This window comes from Athene noctua, chromosome 1 (assembly GCF_965140245.1).
Source record: "Athene noctua chromosome 1, bAthNoc1.hap1.1, whole genome shotgun sequence".
Lineage (NCBI taxonomy): Eukaryota > Metazoa > Chordata > Aves > Strigiformes > Strigidae > Athene > Athene noctua.
In genome coordinates, this window is record NC_134037.1 from 121878789 (window position 1) to 121901154 (window position 22366).

General features: G+C 39.9%; 1 protein-coding gene across 4 annotated transcripts in view; it reads left to right on the forward strand.

The window, feature by feature from the left end:
* Positions 1-22366, forward strand: part of PLCB1 (phospholipase C beta 1) — a 408910-nt gene that overhangs the window by 304856 nt on the left and 81688 nt on the right. For all 4 annotated transcript variants that reach the window (XM_074912346.1, XM_074912588.1, XM_074912436.1 and 1 more), the window contains 9 exons: positions 2403-2487; positions 2978-3155; positions 9577-9647; positions 10252-10348; positions 14159-14243; positions 15345-15469; positions 16497-16651; positions 18396-18560; positions 20448-20547. In XM_074912346.1, coding sequence (XP_074768447.1) covers positions 2403-2487; positions 2978-3155; positions 9577-9647; positions 10252-10348; positions 14159-14243; positions 15345-15469; positions 16497-16651; positions 18396-18560; positions 20448-20547 — 1061 coding nt within the window. The remainder of the gene's footprint in view (positions 1-2402; positions 2488-2977; positions 3156-9576; positions 9648-10251; positions 10349-14158; positions 14244-15344; positions 15470-16496; positions 16652-18395; positions 18561-20447; positions 20548-22366) is intronic.

Genomic DNA, 22366 nt, shown 5'->3' on the forward strand with positions numbered 1-22366 from the left:
TTCTAGCTGAGGTGATAGTTTGAAATTTATTAGGTTTAACTCTTGTGTATTTTTTTTTTTTATTCCTATCAAGAGTTCCTTTTAGAGTTGATGTGTCCATTTAAAAATGCTGATGTCACTTCTAATTACTACCATCTCAATAATTGTGCTTTTTTGATTCAAGGAGGTATCCTTTGAACTTTCTGACTTCTAAGAGCATGGGTCAATTAAAAATACACACTGATGGAGCAGACTGATATAAAATTGAGTATAATGACCCCTAGACCTATAGCAAATACCCAGTCTGCCTGCTTACTAGAGCGAGGGACCTTTATTTTCCTTGGTAGCTGGTGGTTGGAAACAGCTAACACACTGTCTTAGCCTGATCTGTTCTTCCCATCACCTTCTTTCTTGCGGGTTCTTAGTTCCACTGCCTTGCTTGTCTTCATCTTAAATCTGCATCCTCAGCTAAAAGTGGCTTTTAGCTTTTTTGCAGAATTGGCTGCATGCAAAAGAAAGCATTAATGAAATGCTGCAGTGATTTAAAGTGCATGCAGCGCTTGCATAGCTTAGTGGAATAATTTAAAGCCTCCTCACAATGTATTTTGTCAGTGACTGAGCTGATGACCGGATCACCCTGTATCTGCTTCAAGGGACATTCAGAATGCTGGTCTTGGGGAAATACATTTTCTGATTCAAATGCCACCCAGCCTTTATCTCAGCTCTGGTTTGGCCTTGCTGACTCCAGGAGGATCTGCAGTCCCAGGTGCTCAGTTGGTAGCTAATGACAAACTAGACACAGCGATGGTTGTACTCTTAGTTTGCAAGAGAAAAATGAGCACTCCTTTTTCCTATATAACCAGCTCTGTTTTGTCATGAAAAATAGCTCCATGGTAACAAAACCACTTATGCCATTCGTGTATCTTCCATGATATGCAGATCATGATTAACAGTAGTTGAGGAAGTTATATTAAGCAATATAAGCCTGTCCTTTAATCGAGACTTCTCAACAGAGTATCAAAAAAGGAAACTTCTAAAGATACGTAAGCCCAGTTGTTACAGGTTTTAAAGAGGCTCATATAACAAAAATGCCAGTTGACTAAATTTAGTAAGAGAGTAACCATAGCACTGAGCTGCGTTTTAAGATGATTTGAGTAATATTTCTGAGCAGTATAAGCTATCTTAAAGACTCCATCACTGATATACAAGAATTACTTCATTCTTTGGTTGCACTTTGGGTAAATTGATTATAAGTAGAGTTTACTAAGGTTCAGTTTATTTTCTAGAGGATTCCAGGAAAACCACTGAAGTAATTCACTATGGTAAAATTTGACACTCTGTCCGATTTTAAACAAAATTTTTAAAAATCTGACCACATAGCCAAACAAGCTAAAATGGTCATTGAGCAGCTCCACCTAGCAATTTGTTATTACATCCAGATCCCCACTAACAAGGCTGTCCAGATACGTTGGTCCCAGTTACAAACACATAGCATGCGTGCAGTATGTAATTATATGCATATAAAATGTAGTTACACCAGCACTTACTGCAGCAGTTCTCCAAACTGGCATAATACTTTGTAGCAGTAGCACAATTACATCTATGCAGTGACTTCTGCCAGTGAGGATATGTCAGGGGAAGTACTGAGGGAGCTGGCAAGAGCAGTGCAAGCTTTTGGTGCAAACCCAGCCCAGGAGGGCTGCGGCTGTGTCAGTTCTTCATCGTAGAGCGCAGAGCAGAGATGCAGCTGCAGCTCCAGGCAGTGTAATCTGACAGTGCCTATAGCTGATGCAGCTTTGCTGTTTTTGAGACCCAAGTAATGTCTTCTGCCCCTTCTTCTCTATGGCTGTGCCTTATAGATGTTCTGAGGGAGGTGACAGGTACCCTCGGCTTGGGAAATTTAACGGAGACACCTGCACAAGATACTGCTTTCTCTGTAATTGTTTTGGGTTTTATGCCTTAGGTCAAGTATGACAGAAAGAAAACGAAATCCAAATGGGTTTGGGAGGGGTGTGTGTGAGAAGAATGCCAGGCCTGTGTATAAAGTAACATAAGGAGGAAAACATTTAAACTCTGAATAAAAATGTTGCCTGAAAGAGGCAAATTTATGTACACTTATTTCCCTAAAGGTAGCAACTGACAGCCTCATTTTTTTATTTTCTACTAAGTGCACAGGAAACTATATCTTAGTGTTAAAAGTTCAGTTTCACTATTATTCAATTGACTAGTGCCTTTACTTCATGTATGATCCTTTTGATAAGCTCTATGAGAGGAATCGGAGTAATTGCTAGGTCTCTGAAAAATTCACAGCAATTAGCTCAGGAAATTATATCTAGTTTAGGGATATTAGGTAGTCCATTACTGCTGCTTTCACTCTGTAGCATTAGTAGGACTCATTTATTTCTTTCTTTTCTTCCCTTTAGCCCTAAACAACAGGCAAAAATGGCAGAGTACTGCAGATTAATATTTGGAGATGCATTGCTTATGGATCCATTGGAAAAATACCCGGTAATGTGGTTTGGTGTTTATCAGATCCCAGATATCTGTGTGAATTTTTATTTAAGTGTTTCAGTCCCATGTCATTCTTCATATCTAGCCTTTCAAAACTGCCCTAAAGGAGGAGGTTAAACAATGTGAGCTGTTGGTGACTGAAGCATATAATTACTGATGCAGAGATTGTTTTGATACAGTGAATTGTAATCTTCTAAATGCAATTGATTCTCATAGCTGCCATTTTATAATGTAGGCTTTCATATTTGAACTAATACTTACTTCAGTTATTACTGTAGACATTTCATAAAGCATTTTTATTTTCTTCTTAAACGCCCTCAGTAGCCCTGTTTCATTTAATGTTGAGATTACCTCGTTCAAAATACATTTCATTTTAACAGGACTTGTAGAGGTTACAAAACTATCTTGCACCATGTGGGCCCCAAGAAATTGCCATAAGCTCATTTCTTTTCTTGTTGTAACAAATTTCTCTTCCTTTTTCTGCAAGCTTGAACCTGGGGTTCCTCTTCCAAGCCCTATGGATTTAATGTACAAAATTCTGGTGAAGAATAAAAAGAAGTCGCATAAGTCAGCAGATGGAAGTGCAAAAAAGAAGCTGTCAGAGCAGGCTTCCAACACATGCAGTGATACGTCTAGTATGTTTGAACCTTCCTCCCCTGGAGCAGGTATGAATTGAATCTACAAATATATTATTTCCCTAAACCACAAATGCTTAATTGCAGCTATAATTTAATCCATTTACATTGCTCTAGCAAGGTAAAGGTACACCAGTGTGGGCCTTACTCAGTAGGAAACAGCGCTCAGTGTCATTCATCCAGGAGTCTGTGAAGGCTTGTGACTGAAGAATCACTTACAGAGTGACCTGAAGCTCAGCGATGTGTACTAACATTTATCTGCACTGCTTAGGAAGTAGAGCAAGCTGCCAAATCCTCCACCCTTGGGTGTCTTTTCTGTGTGCCCAAGCCCAAAACCAAATACAAATGTTTTCTTTTTTCCATTGCCTCTGAGATGTGCCTACCATTTGGTGCCCTTTCAGATTTAACCCACTGCACAGGAGAACTGTGGTTGTTCTGCAGTGCCTTAAGATTTAGGGTAACTGAATGAGTGATCTGTTCCTCAGGCAGGCAAGGCTCAATCTGCTGTTGGCTTGCATTAGTTGGGAAAAATGTCACAAACCTCTATGCAAAGTGCTATGAGATGTTCTGTTCCAGAGATGGAAACAGGCAAAAATAATACTGCAAATAGATATTTGTTACCATCAGGAATTATAGGGAATGTAGCCAATGGAAAACAGTGTATTACATTGAACTTGTTCATTATTAGCAGAATTTTAAAAATCAGAAATTAAATTGAAAAGTTACTGTAATTTAAAGCATATATTCTGGTAATGCCTATGGGATCTGCAGGAGACCATTGTGAGTGTTGGTATGCAAAAATTAGTAAGAGATGGTCTTTGTTTGGAAGAGCTTAAAAGCTAGACAAGGAGAAGTGAAGAGAAAAAAAATAACGTGAGGATCTGCTCTAAACCACAGGAGCAGATTAACAGCAGGACAGACAACAAAATCTGTATATCCTGATTCCCAGCCCAATGCCTGTTCCCTGCTCTCGAATTTCTTCATCCTATTAAAGACTGAAATTTGGGATTGCTAAAAGCGGAGATGTTTATGCTCACATAGTAGAATACTCATAGAGCAAATGGAAAGCTCTACTGGACTACAAGTTCATTACCATTTGCCATTAAAAAACTTTTTTCCATTGTAATTTTTTCTAAACTCTGATTAAGTGAGCTGAAAATTTTCATGCTGGCAGTTTGCCTCAAGCTGAATTAAAAAAAAAAAAAAAAAAGATAATTCTGCTGTATTTGTGGATAATATTGTTTATCCTATTAAAAGCAAAGAAAGAGTTTTCAACTATTGTGTTAAGAAACTTTGAAAAGGGCATGCATTGGAGTACGCTTGGATTTCAAAGGAAAATTCATCCTGGTGTCAGGAGTGATTTAATACTGTTGTCTTGATTTGCTTTAGACAAATCCCAAGCAACAGAAAAATGAGTGCATGTTTGCCAACTGACTCATTTCCAACACTTGAAATCAACCCTGAGTTCCTAACTCTACATTTTTGTTACCAGCACATAGTGAGAACCTAGTGGCAAAGTGGATGTCTTTTACTTTCTGAGTGCCTGATCCTCATAGAGGGTGACAGCTTTATCTTTCAGAAGCCTCTCTCTGAGCTTTTATGGGACAAGATCTGGGCTGTGAATCTAGATGTTGATACAAGGCAGGGGGGTCAGTCCCATAACAGGGTGTGTAATTTTACAAGTTAACTGTTAATATAGTGTTTGTATTACCTATATAACAACCTCCGTTAACTGTAGATTGTGAAGATGAACACTTACAAATTAGAAAATGCTAGAACTGAGATTGCAAAATTGATGTGATCACTTGGTTCATCTGTGACTGCTAAAATACATTATTTGTAATCCTTCTGTCAGCCATGTTTCTCCTTTAGGACCTATGCCTCTTTTGGAGAATACAGCTAGTCAATATTTTTTCTCTCTGTCATTTAATACTTGATCCTAGATGCAGCATCCTCATCTTGCAGTGAATTTCTGTGGGAGTATCCAGGCTGCATATGAGCACTTGACTAACAGCAGTGAATTTATCTGAACAATACCTGTGGGAAGTGAAGTAATATTAAGCCAATTTTATCAAAGGAGAGCCAAGTCTGAGAGAGCTTAAGAACAGTTTAGGGCCAACTGACAAGGAACATCCAGGATCTGATTTCTCAAGACTACTTTGAAAGTTTAAATACTCAGAGCACAGCTCCAGAGATTTCAGCTACAGCTTACAGCTCTAAGTATGCAGCATTTCTGTAAATCAGATGCCAGATTGCTGTCTGTGAACATTAAAAAAAAAAAAAAAAATCACCATTTTATAAGACCACTGTGACAAGACCCAGTGAAGAGCATGGTTCCATGAGGCAGTGCTCAACAGTCACCATGACACTCTTCACTACCTCAGTCCTTATGTGCATCTCACTACTTACAACGTGTAATGCTGGTGCACTGCAACCATTATATTCCTCTATACCCAGTACCAATTTCTTTCTGGAGCATGAGAAGAGTAATGCAGTTAGCATCACTAAAGGAAGCCTAATTCTTAACATTTCTTAATATGAAGTGTTTCAATACTCCAACCTTAATATAATCTTTACATTTAGCAAGTTGGGCATATTATTCAGATAACTCTATCGCATCGTATAGTTCCTGTCAGAATTACTGCTGATCTCCAGGAGAAAGTTGTGCTGATTTAGCCTTCTTGAGATTTTAAATTAGTTTTTTCACAGCAGTGCAAAAAATAAGGAGATGCGTACTTCAGTTGATAGCAAGCTTCTCTGTGTCTTACACTGTTTGAGGTCAGATTTAAACCCAAATTAAACCACACTTTTTATATGTTTATAAAACATACCATATAAAAGCTAGCTGGTGGTGATACAGTAGCAATAATTAAAAAAAACAATTCTGAAATGAACTTTGCTGAAAGGTCTGCAAGATGTTCATGAAATTGATGTAAAAAGTAACTTCAGTAGGGAATAATATCTGTCAGTGGGAAAAGCTTTCCCTAAAGGTACAGCAAAGCTGGCAAAGCAGAAAAAGAATTTCTGAGGTAACACTTGTGAAATAGATTGTAATTTTGGTAAACAAGCATCTTAAACCTGGCTGTATGAATGGAAGTAAATAAGCAAGATTTTCAAACAAGTTAGATTACACTTTAAAAAGAACAGTGGCCATCCTACAGGTACATATGTTTACCGAAAGCAGACCTATACTCAAAGTAGCCAAAACCTGCTAATTGAACAGTATACAAATTTTCAGGCAAATTGTTAATTTCTCATTGATAGGATAACATTTTTGTCAGAGTAGTGGGTGCTGCAAGGAAAGAGTCACAGGAAGACAGAGAGAGAGAGAGAGTAGAATTGCTTCCATTTTTTCATGATGACTAAATAGAAAACTGGATAAAAAGTTCTAGACTCGGTGTATGTAAATGCATTGGTACGTTACTGCTGCATGCCAGCTAAGGCCATGGCCCACTGCTACAAAGTAAAATGTTTTAGCAAACTGAATGAAGTTCGTTTTTTCCTTTTTAAAAATCAGCAAGTGCTGACATACAGCCTGTGCATAAAACAAAAGGTGATTTCCACCCCCAAGATGCTGGTGGCTGCCTAAACGTTATAGAGCTAACAAGCTGCACCAGCAAGTACCACATCTATAACCCATTCTGGCTGTTATTTTAAAGGGTTCTGAGACAGCAGATTACAAATTTTCTCTGAATTTCAACCAATGTATAACCTTTCATTTTATTAGGCTCTCAATATCTGTCGCTGCTGAGGCATGGTGAGAATGGGTAATATTTAGCACTCTGCTTTCTCAACCCTTGGTAATAGGGATTTGGCTTGTCATTCCCAGCTCTCCTTGACTCATTATCTTCCATTCAGTATTAAGGTGTTGAACCCCTCTACCCATCAGTTGGGATTCAGCCTCTTTTGTCCACTTGTTACCTTGCCCAGTGAGCACTTTTAAGCCTTCCCCATTCTGCCCCGCTTACTAGGGGCAGCTCCTTGAATACGTCCTTCAAACTGCCCCATTACTCCACTGAGGAGTTCCTGTGCTCTTCTGCCGATGAGCAGTTGACAGTATCTGCATTATAACTTACCTATTTTGGTAGAGAGCAACATCTTTTTATTTCTTGATATTTTTCTGTCTGCCTCTGTCCGTGGGCAGACTCTTGTCTTGTACTTGGATGGCAAAACCTTGGAGCAGCATACTCTAGTTTCACTGTATTTGTGTGCCACATAGCATGCAGAGGTCCTGTCCTGATCTGGGTTTGTAGTCCCATCTAAGCACAAATAATTATGCCATTATAGCTAGTTGTCTCTTAGACAAGCTCACACATCTACACTAGACCTGCAGCAGAGCTGCAGATGCCAGCCAACGTGCATTTATGATACACAGGGCCTCTGCCCTCCTGGGAAGGGATGAGGCTGATCCCACCACCACTGTGTGGAGGTGAGCATGAAGGTGTCCACAGCACAGACATCTCCTCAGTCTGGCCAAGCCTTCCTGTGCTTTTGTCCCAGCAGTGTAACGGGAAAAGAAGGTGGGGTGTGAGTGTAGGACCATCCTGCTGGGTGAAAGGCAATGCAGATGTAGTGATACTTTTTAAAACACTTGCTAATTTTTATTCTGTGTTTGCAGTCCTGTATATTATTTGTCCTGGTTTTGCTGTCTGATGCAGAACTTGAAAATGAGATCTGATCTCCTTGGGAGTCTTCCTGTTAAATATTTTAAAATAAATGAATAATGTGTTGCATACTTTCCTCCCTGGACACTTCTAGCAAGAACAAGCCATTATCTACCTGGTATCTCAGCTGTGCAAGTTGGCTGAAATTTGCCCATGCTCCCCATTTTGTGGACTGTATTGTTTTGCCAGTTTGGTTAAATCAGTTGAGAACTTCCCATCCAAAGATTGTCACTGCGAATCCTGTGAGAGTGTGGCTGGCTCTTTGCAATGTGTTGAGGTTCCCTGAGCCATCCCTTGAGCCTGTTGAGCAATCATGTTACTTTCTTCAGTGAAGCGTTCAGGAAGAAATGTGTTCGTGAATAAAAGCCTGACATTTCAACATCTGCATCTGGAAGGAAACACAGCCTGGGTAGTCACCATTTGGTTGTGAAAGGAGCACTCATTATTTAAGTCATATGTGCTCTCCATGTTCAGAAGGGGCCCACTGGGCATGATTCAAGTCCTGCTGGAACAAAGAGGAGTTTCTTTATTGAAACTGTGGACTTTATTGAAATCAGTGGACTTTGGATTAGACCCTAAATTGACAGGAGGAATTGAGACTGAATTACCGTTCTCTGGAGAGTTTGGGAATGCTGCACAGTGGTTAGATTTTTGTGCTGCCAAAATAAAATTTCCACTGCTGAGGAAGGCTGAAAGGTCTGTGGAATAAAATCTTTGGGGAGAGTTGTTAGCCTTACAGGTGTGGATAGGTGACTGCAGTACAAGTTAAACCTTCTTTTCCAGAGTCTTCTTAAGATGCACAATGTCTACTTCATGACAACCAGACCCACTAAAGAGAAAGATAAGCCTGATATTCCTTAATGGTTAAATTTTCTGGTGCAACCAAACCAAAATATTTTGGAGGCAAGGGGAGGCATTTGTTAATTAACAATAAAGAATCTGTGTCTTGCCCATAGGAATTTGACGAGTACACCGCAATCGGGAGCAAGTCACTAGATGTGTTTTATGTGGTCCCATTTACTCCATCAGTACGTTTTCAGGGAAAGGATGAGCCTTATGCATCTTCTTCACATTATTTGATTCGCACTGCCCTCACCCGGTGCATCTGAGCTATGCCCCCAGACTCCCAGCAGTGAGGCACACCAAAGCAGGCTGTGAAGGGAATTGATGTCCAGCTATTGCAGTTAGGCTCCTGTGCCAGATCCTCCCAGCTGTGCTACCTCAGTACATGTACTGCGATATATTCAGAACAGATGGATTTTGCTGAACATCGCTTGATACCACAGCGTGTGAGGATCTCACCAATTTTCAGGGGTGATTCCTTCACCACCTTGGTGTGCGCTTCCCAGCGGAGGTGAGGCGTTCACCCAAGGTCCTGCAGGGATCCTGAAGGAGTTTCAACTCGTGTCTTCCCAAACCCTAGGGCTGTGCCTCAAGCATGGGAACATCTCTTCAGAGTAGTTTATGATGCTATACCCACACACCGTGTGCACTACACACACCACAATGCTCTCCTCTCAGTGCTGATATCTAGCCCATGATTTCCAAACACTGAGCATCCAGCAGCTGCAAACGAAGTTGTTGTTTGGTTGAGCAAAAAGAACTTATCAGTGTTGAAGATGGATGAATCCCTCGAGGCAGTGTATTTGATTTGTGCTGTGACAAAAAGCACATGTATAATTTAGTGTCCTTTAAGCAGTGCTACTTGCACATCTTTCTTGAATTTATCGCTGGTAATTATAACTATTGCTTCAGCCAGTAATTATCTTCTGCTTAAAACTTTTCAGGAGAAGCAGAGATTGAGAGCGATGATGACGATGACTATGATGATGACTGTAAAAAGTCGTCGATGGATGAAGTAAGGGTGTAGATATGTTTTATGGTGATGGGTCAGTTCTAGCAGTTGTGGGTTGGCTTGCGTTACCAAGAGTGGGACTACCATCTAGTGGAGAAAGGGAGGCAGAGCACCGAGAAACGCCACTAACTTTCTGAAGTTGATTGTTAATCGTTTTGGAAGTGCATCTTTGCTTTATTTATATTTTCATTTACTGAAGAATAAGAATTAATAGCACCACAGCTGATCCGTTGTAGACAACTGCTTGTAGTATACTTAGCATTGTTGGAAGAAAACCTTGACATAAAAAACTTAGAGCTGTATTTATTATTTATCCAGCTGTACTGATCAGTGGGCTCAGTGCTATGCATGCGTAAAAGTAATGCAGTCCTTTCTCTAGGAGCCATGTAAAAAGAATGAATACAGCAGCCGTTTAATTAAACATTTAAATTTTATGGCAGATTTTCTTCTTTACTATGTGAAGCTCCCTATGTGAGGCATTGACTTCACTAAGTCAGGATTGAGGAAGGATACCATGGTTGATAGGAAACTGGGCTTTGATGTTTGTGGCCTCTGATGGCCACCATGGGGGGATCAAAACTGCGGCATTTTTCTTTCTCTGTCCCAGGGTACTGCTGGAAGTGAGGCCATGGCCACAGAAGAGATGTCTAACCTGGTGAACTACATTCAGCCTGTGAAGTTTGAGTCATTTGAAGTGTCAAAAAGTAAGTAAGCTAAGCATGAGCAACATCTTATACTGGAAATTCCCTAGCAAGTGTTTGGAAGAAAGTTCTGGAGAAATGCTGCTTGGCTTCTTCTCAGTTAGGTACAGGCACCCGAACAGAAAACGTTCCCTTGGTATCCGGCCAAATAAACCTGTGTTTATTGTGAAACCTCTATTAGTCCTCATACCAAACTTTATCAACAGTGAACAGGCTGCCATTTCAAAAACATTTTTGGAAGTGTTGTACTTGCATTGCCTTTGTTGTTCATGACTGAAGAGTAACAAGCAGTTTGACAAAGGTGATCATAAATACTCCTACAGATTGAGCAAGTGCTTTATATTTTGCCCCTTGCTACTTTTATAGAGGACTCAGGGTAAACAGAGGCTGCCCTTCCCATATATGCATATTTACTCTTTCCTGCCTGTGTGTGCTGTATGGAAAAGGCCATCATTTCATCCCCCGCTGGCTTTTACAGAAGATGCCTTGCTAGGAGTGCACTCAGTGGCATCCTCAGTAAACACTGCAGCATCTTTTCCTTTCTTGATGCAGAACCCCCCACTGTTTGCCTACCCTTTTTCACTTTGTTTTGACAGGTTTCAATATGCTCTCAGAGCTTTTTAGTTAATGAAGTGTATAGTATTTTAATTTATTAGGGATTTGTGGAGACCTTGGCAGAGGACAGGTAACTGGTGCCTACGTCCCTATCTGTACACAAGATTTTGCATTTACTCATGACGAATAATAAACATATAAGATGTTATCTTCCTGTTCATTTGTATATGAGTATTTATACAGAAAAGCACACAAGCACTCACAAAATCATGCAGCTCCCTATAATAGTGTCCCTTTGGATGTTTATAATCTCCCCTAGCTCTAATAAGAGTTACAAGAACGCAGTGGGAAGGAGATATTCCTACTGGAAAGGAAGCCATGTGAATCCTAGCAGGACAAGTTGATGCAGCTGTTAAAAAATTGGCTTCCGTAGATTTCTTTTGTTCACATGCCCATGCCTTTCTGAGTTTGGTCTTTTGTAAAGAGCTGCTGACGTCTAGATTTTTTTATTCTAAGTCTTGTTGTCACCTTTGATCAATCATACTGTTTCTGTGAACTTCTAATGTTAAGGATTTATTATTTCTGGTGTTGAAAATACCATTATGTGGTAAATGTGACCAGTTTGTTAAAGCAGCAGCCTTATGTAGTAAATATTGCTGGCTGGTAAAGCAGTGGCACTGCAACATGACTTGTGGGTTCTGATCTTAGTCCTGGCCTGGACTCAGTGCTCAACCAATCAGCAAAGATGAGCTGAATAAAGAAAGATTGTTAGATGAGGCTTGGTTTTTTTTAATTTGCTGCCTATCCAGTTGTTGCCCAGATTTTATATTCATTCACCTGACTTCATTTCACTAAGTGTAGAGCTCAATACTTGTTATAGAGTTTCATCATTTCAGTGTTACAGCATTTTCCTAATTTAATCTTTTCAGATAATAATTAATTCAGAATTTGTTTTGATTTGTGGTCCTGGCCTCCATGGTGATAATAGTACCTCACTTCTTCTGTCTTTCACACATTTTTAAAGTGCATTTTCTGGTCTTGCATCCAACTTGTTAACAGAAATATTGAACAGCACTGGATGCATAACAGTCTTCTGATTGCCCTCACTAGATATGTTCCCTCTCTCTGACAGCAAGTGGCTGTAACTGTATTTTTGCAAGTTTTTCAGACAGTTTTTTGGAGTTGTTTGTCCACTCCATAGTGACTTCCTCCTGATAAGGTGGATGATAAGATAGCACAGTATAATGTATCATGAGAGAGAAGTGTCTCTCCTGCACAGTCTTTTTTCTTCAAAGGGCAAGTTTCTTAATCCTTTCCAGATACTACAAGGAAATAATTGTTCTTATTTTAATTAGGAGTTTGATTAAGCCCTGAACGTTTAGTAAACAAATCACTTAACAGCTATCAGTTCTGGTTTTCTACAGATGCTCTACTTTAAGATAAGGCTGAGAGATACAGTATATTACTACAACAAATTCTAGGACCTATATTCTAAGTAGAGCAAAACCACTATATATGTGCGTTGCTAGTGCTATCCCATTAGTAAGGTGGAAGGATGGAATAAGAATAATCTCAGTCCTTTATAAGGAGCTGAGATGGAAATGAGCTGGCTGGGACAGTCCGGAGAAAGAGAGGATATTGCTTGTTGGAAAGGAAAGGGAGCAGTAGGAGAGCAGCCTCTAGGGAATAGCAGGAATCCTTTGCCATTAGGAGATAACAGCTATGAATAATGGCAGTAGCGTGGTGGTTGCTAATTAGAAATAGGGTCCACAATAAAATCCGAGTCCCAGCTGTCCTAGAGGAAGAGAATCACTTTTTAGAACACCACGGTCATCCTCTGACACTTCAACATACACTGAAAATAGTTCATAATTAGGAGTCTGGCAGTACATTTTCCTCTCATGTTGGCCCAAACAATCTAGCTTCTCATTTCTTTGGATCTACTGCTTCCTTTTTGGCTTCCTATAAGGAAAGCGCCCACCTGTTTCTGTCCTGCTTCTCTCTGCAAGACAAGTGCTTTTGTTCAGTTTTATCCCTCTCCTGCAGCTTCGCAGTTGGACTTCAAGGAGCTGGCCAGGCTGGCCTCCTGGCCATCCCTGGATTACTACAGCACAGTTACTTCTGAGAATGGATGAGGGCAAGCCTTTTCTCTGCCTTATTGTTTGCTTTCAATAAAGTGGTGAGGCTAGAGAGTTCATGTTTCAACACAGGCACTGTTTCCTTCATATTTAAAGAGAGCAGTGCTGAGATACCTAATGGATGTGACCTCCAGCACCGTGGCCCCTTCTAGGCAGTCTACACAGCTGATTGTGATGAAATGAGAAGCTGTTGTTTTACAGGAATCCTTACCTTCTGTACAAAATTGTGAAGGAAAAACTCCTGAAGTTAGAAGGGTCTTGCTTAGGCTTTCTGCTACAGCGTGTTGCATGGGTATGTTGAAAGGCTGTGCACACATCAGGTGAAGGTGAGTAACAAACGGTACACAAATTAGTGTTTAGTCCTATTGAGTTACAAGCTTAGGAGGAGCTTTTCACCACTGTCAGGTCATAAAGTTTGACCAAATTAAAGAGGTCGTAGAAGCTCCGTATTAATTCAGGGTTAGGTCTGAAGACCTGCTGGGATGCAGGAGTGTACCTTCAGGCTTGATTAGATAGCAGTGTTTCCACGGCTGTTTGAGACAGATGTGACCTTACCCCGACATACTGAACATAACGAGAACTGCTGTAGGCACAGCTAACACACTGCTTAGTTTAATCTGATACGGACATTAGTTATTATAGCTTCAAATTGCCTCCAAGCCGTTGCATCTGTCTGCAAAGACAATCTAGAGATCCAGCAGGGCCTTCTGTGTTCCCCACAAAAGCTGCTACAATACCTCTGCATCTATGAGCCTTGGGCTCTGCCTCTCGAATTTATCAACAAAGTATTTTGCAAGCAAACCTGAGAAATCTCTGCCCCTGCACTGACTTTCTGTTGCCCGGAGCTGGCCCACTAGCAATCTCGGGTGGTGCTGATGTCCTTAACTTGAACGGTGCTAACGTGAGTTCAGATGGAGCTCTTTGAGTATGTGCAGAGTAAGCTTACTGCTGTCAGCAAATGCTTGTGGATGTAAATTCTTTGAGATCAAGGTGAAATGAGCTGGTGAACAGTGGATGGGTTAAAGGGACCGAGACTAAACTAGTTGTTTGCAGCTCATGTATTATATATGATTCCATGCTCTAATGTGTCACTGGTTTTATTTCTACTTTAAACTTTCAGAACGCAACAAAAGTTTTGAAATGTCTTCCTTTGTGGAAACCAAAGGGCTTGAGCAACTTACGAAGTCTCCTGTGGAATTTGTGGAGTATCCTTGACTTTCAGAAAGCTGCTTTCTTAGCCTTTCTATATCTGAGATCTGTTACAGGGCTTTATTGAAATTTGGAAACAGGGGCTGGGGAAATAGGGAACCCAAATGAAATTTGTAGATTTGCCTGTCTTCCTAGATGAATTAATTGGCCTGGGTTCTGATGAGCTAATTTAAAAGCTGGCACGAGTCCTTGTGCTGTGGGCTAGGACTAGAGGGAATAGGCATAAACTACATATCGGAGACCTGATACTTCGTATTCTCATTGTTAAATTTATCATCCTATATGAGGTGGTACGAGTTATGGTGAGCAAATTGTCAAAATGTGGCTGACTTGGTTTTTTGCAAGTCATATGAGAAAGCTTGCTTTCTCATCATACCTCTAGTTCTAAGAGCACTGAGCTGTTTTATTGCCATGCAATTCTCTTTTTTAAAAAAAAAAAAAAAACAAAAAAACTTTTAAAGAAAAGCCAAAGAGCATTCTGTTTAGACCTTTCGATGTTTCTAAGTATGTCTCATCATGGCTGCAGTTAAGAATGAATGGTCAAGGTAAAATAGTGCCTCAGTGAAGATTAATAGAAAGCTACTCTCACAGATAACCTGCAGCATGTTCTCATCTCTGAGATTTGTAGACTCAGCTGTAAGAAGTGTTCACTCATCATTTCTGTCTGTATGTGGAAGCCAATTGTAATGCTCATTCCAGAAGAGCACTTTTTAACTGAGCACTTCTCTCCACTCCAGAGGAAGATTCACTGTTTACAGCTAATTGGCCTCCATAAAGGCAATCTTAGAAAAATACCAAATTAGTAGCCACAATGATAAATGGAATATTATGAATGCTGTCTTTTTTATGCATATGCCTGTGTTATTTCTTTGCTTATTCCCAGTACTCTGTACAGAAACAAACAGCACCTTTAATTACCCTGTATTTATCATATCTCCTCCAAAATTTTGGACCTCTGGAACTGTTACAGTTGCAGAAATCCAATAAGGAACCCACTGCCATTCTGTAAAGAATATCTCCATTTAAATATTGCAGTTGCACCTCTCTGCAAAGTGATTTTTGCCACACATACTATATCTTAACTACTCACCGTTTAGATACAACAAGATGCAACTAAGCCGAATTTACCCAAAGGGAACACGTGTAGATTCCTCAAACTACATGCCACAAGTCTTTTGGAATGCCGGCTGCCAAATGGTTGCTCTTAACTTCCAAACTGTAGGTAAGTTATGCTGGTCTCTGGGTTTTATAAGCTGTACATTTCTACTTCTCTATACCGTTTCTGATTCGTAGGTAGAAGAGGCTTTATGCATCAGAAGATGTCTAGTGATTGAATGATACTTGAGAGCTGTTAATTAAGATTTTTAACATGGGGTTTTTGTTGTGGTTTATTTTTAGCTAGGAATATTCATAATTACCGTGCTGTAGCTAGTATAATATGCATACATAATGCCCTCCATATTGTCATCATTTGTAAGTGGTTACTGTTGAGCAGCATTTCAGATCTGTCAGGGTTTTTTGTCCTGTGTCTTCCAAAATCTCATTATCTCAAGACATAAGGGAGTTAAATAGCAAATTCCACTTTAAAAGTGAGTTCTTAAGAAATAAAGACATTTGGGCATCTAGATGCACGAGTCACTTTTGAAATAGAATGAGTTGTCTTCCAAGGCTATGTCTGCTCTGAGACATACAAATATTTCCATGTACTGCATCCCAGGACATATCCTGGTCACGTTCTCTCTGTGGGCAGGTGGTGCCATGGTATCATTCCCTTCTTCCTTTCTAGTTGTGCCCATGTACAGAAAAAAAAAAACCAAACAAAAAACCCACACAGGCTAGGAGTCTGCAGAGTAAGAAAAACCTCTTTCACCCAATTTCAACCAAGTATCAGGCAGCCAGTGCCTGATGTTAGAAGGGGTTAGAAACATAAGCACTCTACTGGATTTGGCATAATAGTACAATCAGTACAACACTGAGGGATTGAAAACCTAAGTATAAAGGCTTCCTTTAAAATTTCAAAATGTTATCTGTTGAGTAGTCTCTGAAAGGTGTCTTACAGATATGTCTTTTCCTTGTCAAAAGAATCTAAGAGGGTGTCTGCAATCACAGCTGAAGCCTCTAAAGCAAGTGTGCCATATATAGGTGTTTACATTACAGTTTGAAATTATAGTAATTGTTATTATTTTATTGCTTTTTAAAATTGTTATCTAACCAGAACATAATTCTTACCAATATTTTATAACACCTAGATTTGTCTATGCAAATAAACATGGGAATGTACGAGTACAACGGCAAAAGTGGATACAGGTTAAAGCCAGAATTCATGAGAAGACCAGACAAACACTTTGATCCATTTACTGAAAGTATAGTAGATGGAATAGTAGCTAACACCTTGTCTGTCAAGGTACGTATGCAGCTGATGAAAATACTCTCATGACAGTGTCAGAGTGTAGATACATTTCTGTTGTGCGGTGGCCTAGCAAATGACTATACTAAGTCAAGAAAAGAAGATGGATTTAATTTCATGGAGTGACATTTAATTTTTAAATTCTGCCTTGCATTTCATATTGTAAGGTAAATAGATGTATTCTTATTGTATGTATTCTTTTCCATAGAAGTAATTGGGAAGTGAATGGATTTAAGAGTCGTTTGGATGTATTTTTAGTAACAAAGGGCTGAATTTAAAACATGCTGTTATGAAGTGATAGGCTGGACTGGAATAGATAGAACACCACACTGTTTAGTACAAATAAATTTTCTGGTTCCCTGTAAGTTCTCCAGCAGAACTCTGGAACCATAAATGTCAGCTGCAATTCATTGCCAAGTTGCTTTTCTTCATTCCTTTTTAAGGACCCCTAATGATGTTCATGGACTGCCAGGAATCTGCAAATTGAGAACTACTTGTATAAAGGTTTAGAGCCATAAATTGCATTGGCTATGACAAGATCACAAATTTATACTTAGTGTATCTCTAGTTATAAAAACATAAACTTTCTGAAATCTTGTTATTCCTTTAATGAACTCATCCATTAGAACAGCATCTGTATTATAATGTCCACCTGCAAAATATCCTCCTATTTTTGTTGAGGGAAACAAGTATTTCCTCTCAGGCTACAGACACAAGCGTAGCAGAGCAGTGCTGGGAGGAGTATAAATAAAGTAGTAATCTGATAACATGCATGATAAAGAAAGATGTGTGGGAATGACCTTTTGTGGTAACCCGTAATCATGGAAGCTTTCAGTTCTTCTTGTGGCTTTAGAGGCACTTTCTTCTGCAATTTTAGTACATGGAAGTGGAAGTCATTCAGTAGCTATTAGGAGATGCACAGCATTTTTAACAGGAATGAACATTCAGGAGTCGTCAGACAGCTGTCATAAGTCAGCTGCTTCTGCCTGCTTGGTGAAGACTCTGCTGGTTATAATGTCAATGGCCAAACAAGATACGTCTGAGAACAGATTAAGATTTGCTTTAGGCAAGCCTCAATTTGTTAAGGTACAGTGACACTGCTACATATTCCTGTGCCTCTTCAGTTTTCTGAAGTAACTGAAGACTTTTCTTTAACTTTTAAAGGTAAGAGATGTGTTTCCTGTTAAAAATAAGAGCTAGAAAAGACCAGCTATTTTATAGTTGTTTTGTTTATATAGTGAAAGTCCTCACCCTCTGTGAAGAACCTTTATTAGAATACAAACTTTTTAGCTTGTTTTTTCCCTCGCAATTAAAAGCGTATGTAGTTTCTCTGCTGTTTATACCTCTTTTCTTCCAGCATGTTTTGAACCTGTGTTGAAAATGGATACAAATTAGAGTCCTCAAAGATACTGTGTTGTGGAAACAGGGAACCAGACTGAGGATGAGATCCAAAGGAGTATTCCTGCTGAGGGAAGGGCAGCAGCATGATCTCAAACACATTATCGCTCATAGGGGAATTCAGGACCACAGGGTCACAGGAAACTGGGCCTGTTAAGTTGTTTCTCTGTGTCTGCAATATTAAACAGTGTTTTTTTGTTTATTGTGGCTTGGGTTTTGTTTTGGTTTTCTTTTAAATGCATACTATCTGATCATTAATGAGAATTCTCCATCTGCATTTCAGCCCCTCATTTCCTAATACACCAAAGCAGTCTCTAGTGATGCTCCTTTGTTTTGGTTTTAGATCATTTCAGGTCAGTTTCTTTCTGATAAAAAAGTCGGTACCTATGTAGAAGTGGACATGTTCGGCCTGCCTGTTGATACAAGAAGAAAAGCTTTGAAGACAAAGACCTCTCAAGGCAATGCAGTTAATCCTGTCTGGGAAGAGGAAACCATAGTTTTCAAGAAGGTCTGTGTAACACTTACTTCCCAACTATTCATTGTGCTTGTTTTATCACTGTCCAGCAGGGTAATTCTGTGGTTTACTGAAACTTTGCATTTGTTAGAAAGAAGAAAAAGAGATTCTGAGTAGTTACTTCTTGAACTCTTCATTGCTAACCACTTTTGGTGTATTTTTACTATAGTTGTGCCAGCTGCGAGTAAAATAAATGAATTTAAAGTCTCCCGGTTTGTTCCACTGACAGCTGGAAGGAGCAGACATGTTGATAGATTCACTGTGCCGTGCTATGAAGGAGCAAGCCCAGATCCCAGCAGCAGTTTAGCTGAACTTTTTCGTTTTACCTTGGCTGAACAGCCCTCCCGTTAACCTATGAGCAAGACAGTGTGAACACAGCTATAACAATCTGGCTATCCAAGCTAGCACATTCAGAGGAATCTGTTCTCTGCATAGCACTAGATCGTGCTGTATAAATACAGCCTAGGTGATGAAACCACTTAAATCCCATCCACTTGAAATGAGATGTAAGCTCCTGAGTTACTCATGCAATTTGAACAATGTTACTCAGACTCAATTCTCTAAACTTTGAGGGAGCAGAAAATACTGAGGATGTTTTAGGATTGTGCAATGTGAATGTCTCACCGTGCTTCACAGCATACTTGCAGCCAGTTTTTTAACAGAATCTCTGGGTTTTGCCTATTGGGCACAGTGGCTAAGTGAATCCTGAGTGCAGGTGTTTGTAAAGCAATTTCTTTTGTATTTCTCTCAGCAAATGTTGTTCGCAGGGATGTTTATACAATTGGTACTTGCAGCCCTGCTTTCTAGGGAGTTACAGCCCTTTTCCCTGAATATTTGGCCTTCTGAATGACTTTCCTTTGGCAGCCTGCCAGAGCTTAAGTTTGGAAACATCACTAGCATTCATTTTTGTTCTGTAATGAACTTCTAATTAGTGTACTTCATTTCTCTATTTAGTTAACGATTGTGCATGACTGCCTGTGTGCTCAGAGAAGCATAGATTACTATTTTTAGTAATGTTGAAAATAAATTAAGAGAAGCTCTTAGTTTTGGATTGTTGCCTTTTTTATTTTTCTTTCATTGTCTACATAAATTTTAGCATATGCTCTGAAAAAAATGCATATCAAAAATACATGTGTTTGTATGTATATGTGCCTTAAGCAAGAAAATGAGATGAATTATGCTACACTTCTTTTTTAAAGTAATATTAAAGATTCCTATCTTAGTAGGGTAGTTTAGTAACCTTTTCCAATTTCTTGTTTTCTTTTTTTGCTGTTTGGCCTTGTTTCTTATGGAGTGCCATGAAAGCATACAATGCTAGTAAACATCCTGCCTGATCATACCTCTTTAGCACAGCCAGTGAGTATGCTGCAGCACTGGAAAATTCTACTGGGGTTGACATGGTTCACATAATTCATACATTCACGCTCTGCAAAACAGGTTGAGTTGCTTGTTGCGTTTTCAACAGTAATATGCCTATCAGTGACTTTTCTTAGAAGTAAGTAATCCCACTGGCACAAACACAAAGGAAAAAACATGTAGGGCTGTGAGCAATAAGCAGAAAATAGAGCAGCATTCAAGTGTGATAGGAGTTGAGCTGTTATAGTCTCTTATATCATACTGAAAATACAGGGTGAAATTGCTGGGTTCAACATACTGTGCACACGTCCCACCTCAAGTTTCTTGATTGAAAACTATGCCTGTAAGAGTTATTTCAACAAAGAGGTGTATGCACCTTGACCTCTTATCTGGTAAAACCTTCCTTGGATGTGTAGATGTTGCTGGCTGCTAGACTGAACTTTCTGTCTGCTGTATAGCCTATGTCTGGAAGGAGCCATTTCATTCAGAGCAGGAAGTTAATGATGCAATAATACTGCTTTCTAGGTCGTTTTACCTACCCTGGCATGTTTGAGGCTAGCAGTGTATGAAGAAGGAGGGAAATTTATTGGTCATCGGATATTGCCAGTCTCAGCAATTCGACCAGGTAAACTTTGTTCTCCATTGCAACAGACATTCTGTAGTGAAGGGAAGCAGCAAGCCAGAATCCCAGTGCTGTAAATCAGCAGCCAGTCTGCAGATTTATAGCAACTGGGGATTTTAATAATCTATCTCAACTTTGAACCATATTTCACCAGAAATTTAAATTTGTAATGAATCAGGAAAACCAATAGAATTAAGCATTAGAGTGGTGGTTGGCACTTACTGGTTTCCAGTAGATCAACTGCATGTTCACAGTTCTGTGCTACAAAGTGCAATTGTACGCTTTTAAGGGGAAGGAGGACAGCAACAGTCAATTTTGATGTCATCTTTGTGAGAACTGGGAATGGAAGCAAAATATGCTCCTCTAACTTAATTTTTACATGCATGCAAGGACTGACCTATATGCAAGCTATTGTATCTCTGCAAAACCTTTAAATTAACCCAAAATGACTTTCACCTTTATTGCTGAAAATTAAAAAAATAAATAAAAAAATAAAAAAATTCATTACTGGTCTCTTCCAAATCATATAATTATTTCTTTTATAATTAGTGTCCACTTAACTGAAAATTGTCTTGTGTGACAACTAAGCCCTAATTTTCCAGGCCAGAGACTTGTTAGAGATGATGTTTCAGAAAGATGCGGTGACATTGGCATTCTGAGCCAGAGAAGTGTCCGACTTCAACACCAGATTTGCCAGTGAGCGGGGGGAGGAAACTAAATTAGGTCAAGCATATGGGCCATAAACATTCTTCCAGCTTCACTCCCACTGGAAAGGGAAGAATATCTGTGTCTGCCCTGTTCCTTATCTAGCCAGTCCCAGCAGTAACTCACATGTCCCTGTATCTAACAGTTGTCTATATTCTTCCTGGAGGTCTGATCTCAGGAAATGTATAAATCAGTCCCTTCTCTTGTCACTGGTGATCTCAGGGCTCTTCTAAGAAGAGCTCCAAGTGGTTTTGTCTTAGCTCATGTGGGTTGCATGGCCTCACTGCAAGCACAAACAGGCTAGCCCCAGGAGGTGGCTGCTGGGCATGTCACTGCCCCAGGACTTCCTCACCAGTTGTCACTTCTCTTTCCCTTCTTCCCTTTTCTCTACCCTGCTCTTGGCCATGCATTCCTGGCCGTTCTGTTGTACCAACTCTGCCAATCTCCACACCTTTCTTGAGCCAGCTCAGCTTATCAGTCCAGCAGAAAATTCTTAATGGATATAATTGCCTCACGGAAGACCTGCCGAGCTCCAGAGGAAGATAGGTGATTGGACAGATGAAAGGGGGATTGTGAAGGATTTCCCTCTTCTGGTGGAAGCCAGCTCTTATCAGGGCTGATCCCCTTTCATGGCACACACCCTTCATGCAGCACGGAGTCCATTCGGCAGAGCACTGAATTGTGTACCTGCTTTTAAGCTTGTGCTTTTTAGAACAAAGGCCACTGTGTTAAATCATACAAGGACTTTCAAGAGCTTTTACCCACAAGCCTGTCTTCTGTCCTTTTGACTCCAGTAATCATTAGTTTACAGCACGTGATGGAGAAAAGCATGTTGATTTTAGTTTGTGCACATGCTGACAAGTTGCTGGAGGAGCTTGAGAGAACTGAGAAACCTTTGTAATATATAAGTTCTCTCTTTTCTGAGACATTTTTGAAAACTGTAACGTACTGTCACACAAATCCACAGAATTACCATTATTTCCAAAGCAAGTATTTAACCATTACTTAGAGAGAGAGTTGTTCCCATCAGCCAAGTGAGGATCCCCCCAGAAAAGTGCATCCTGCCCACAACGTGTATGTTGACACTACCTGTATGTGCGGCCCCCTAATTGATGCC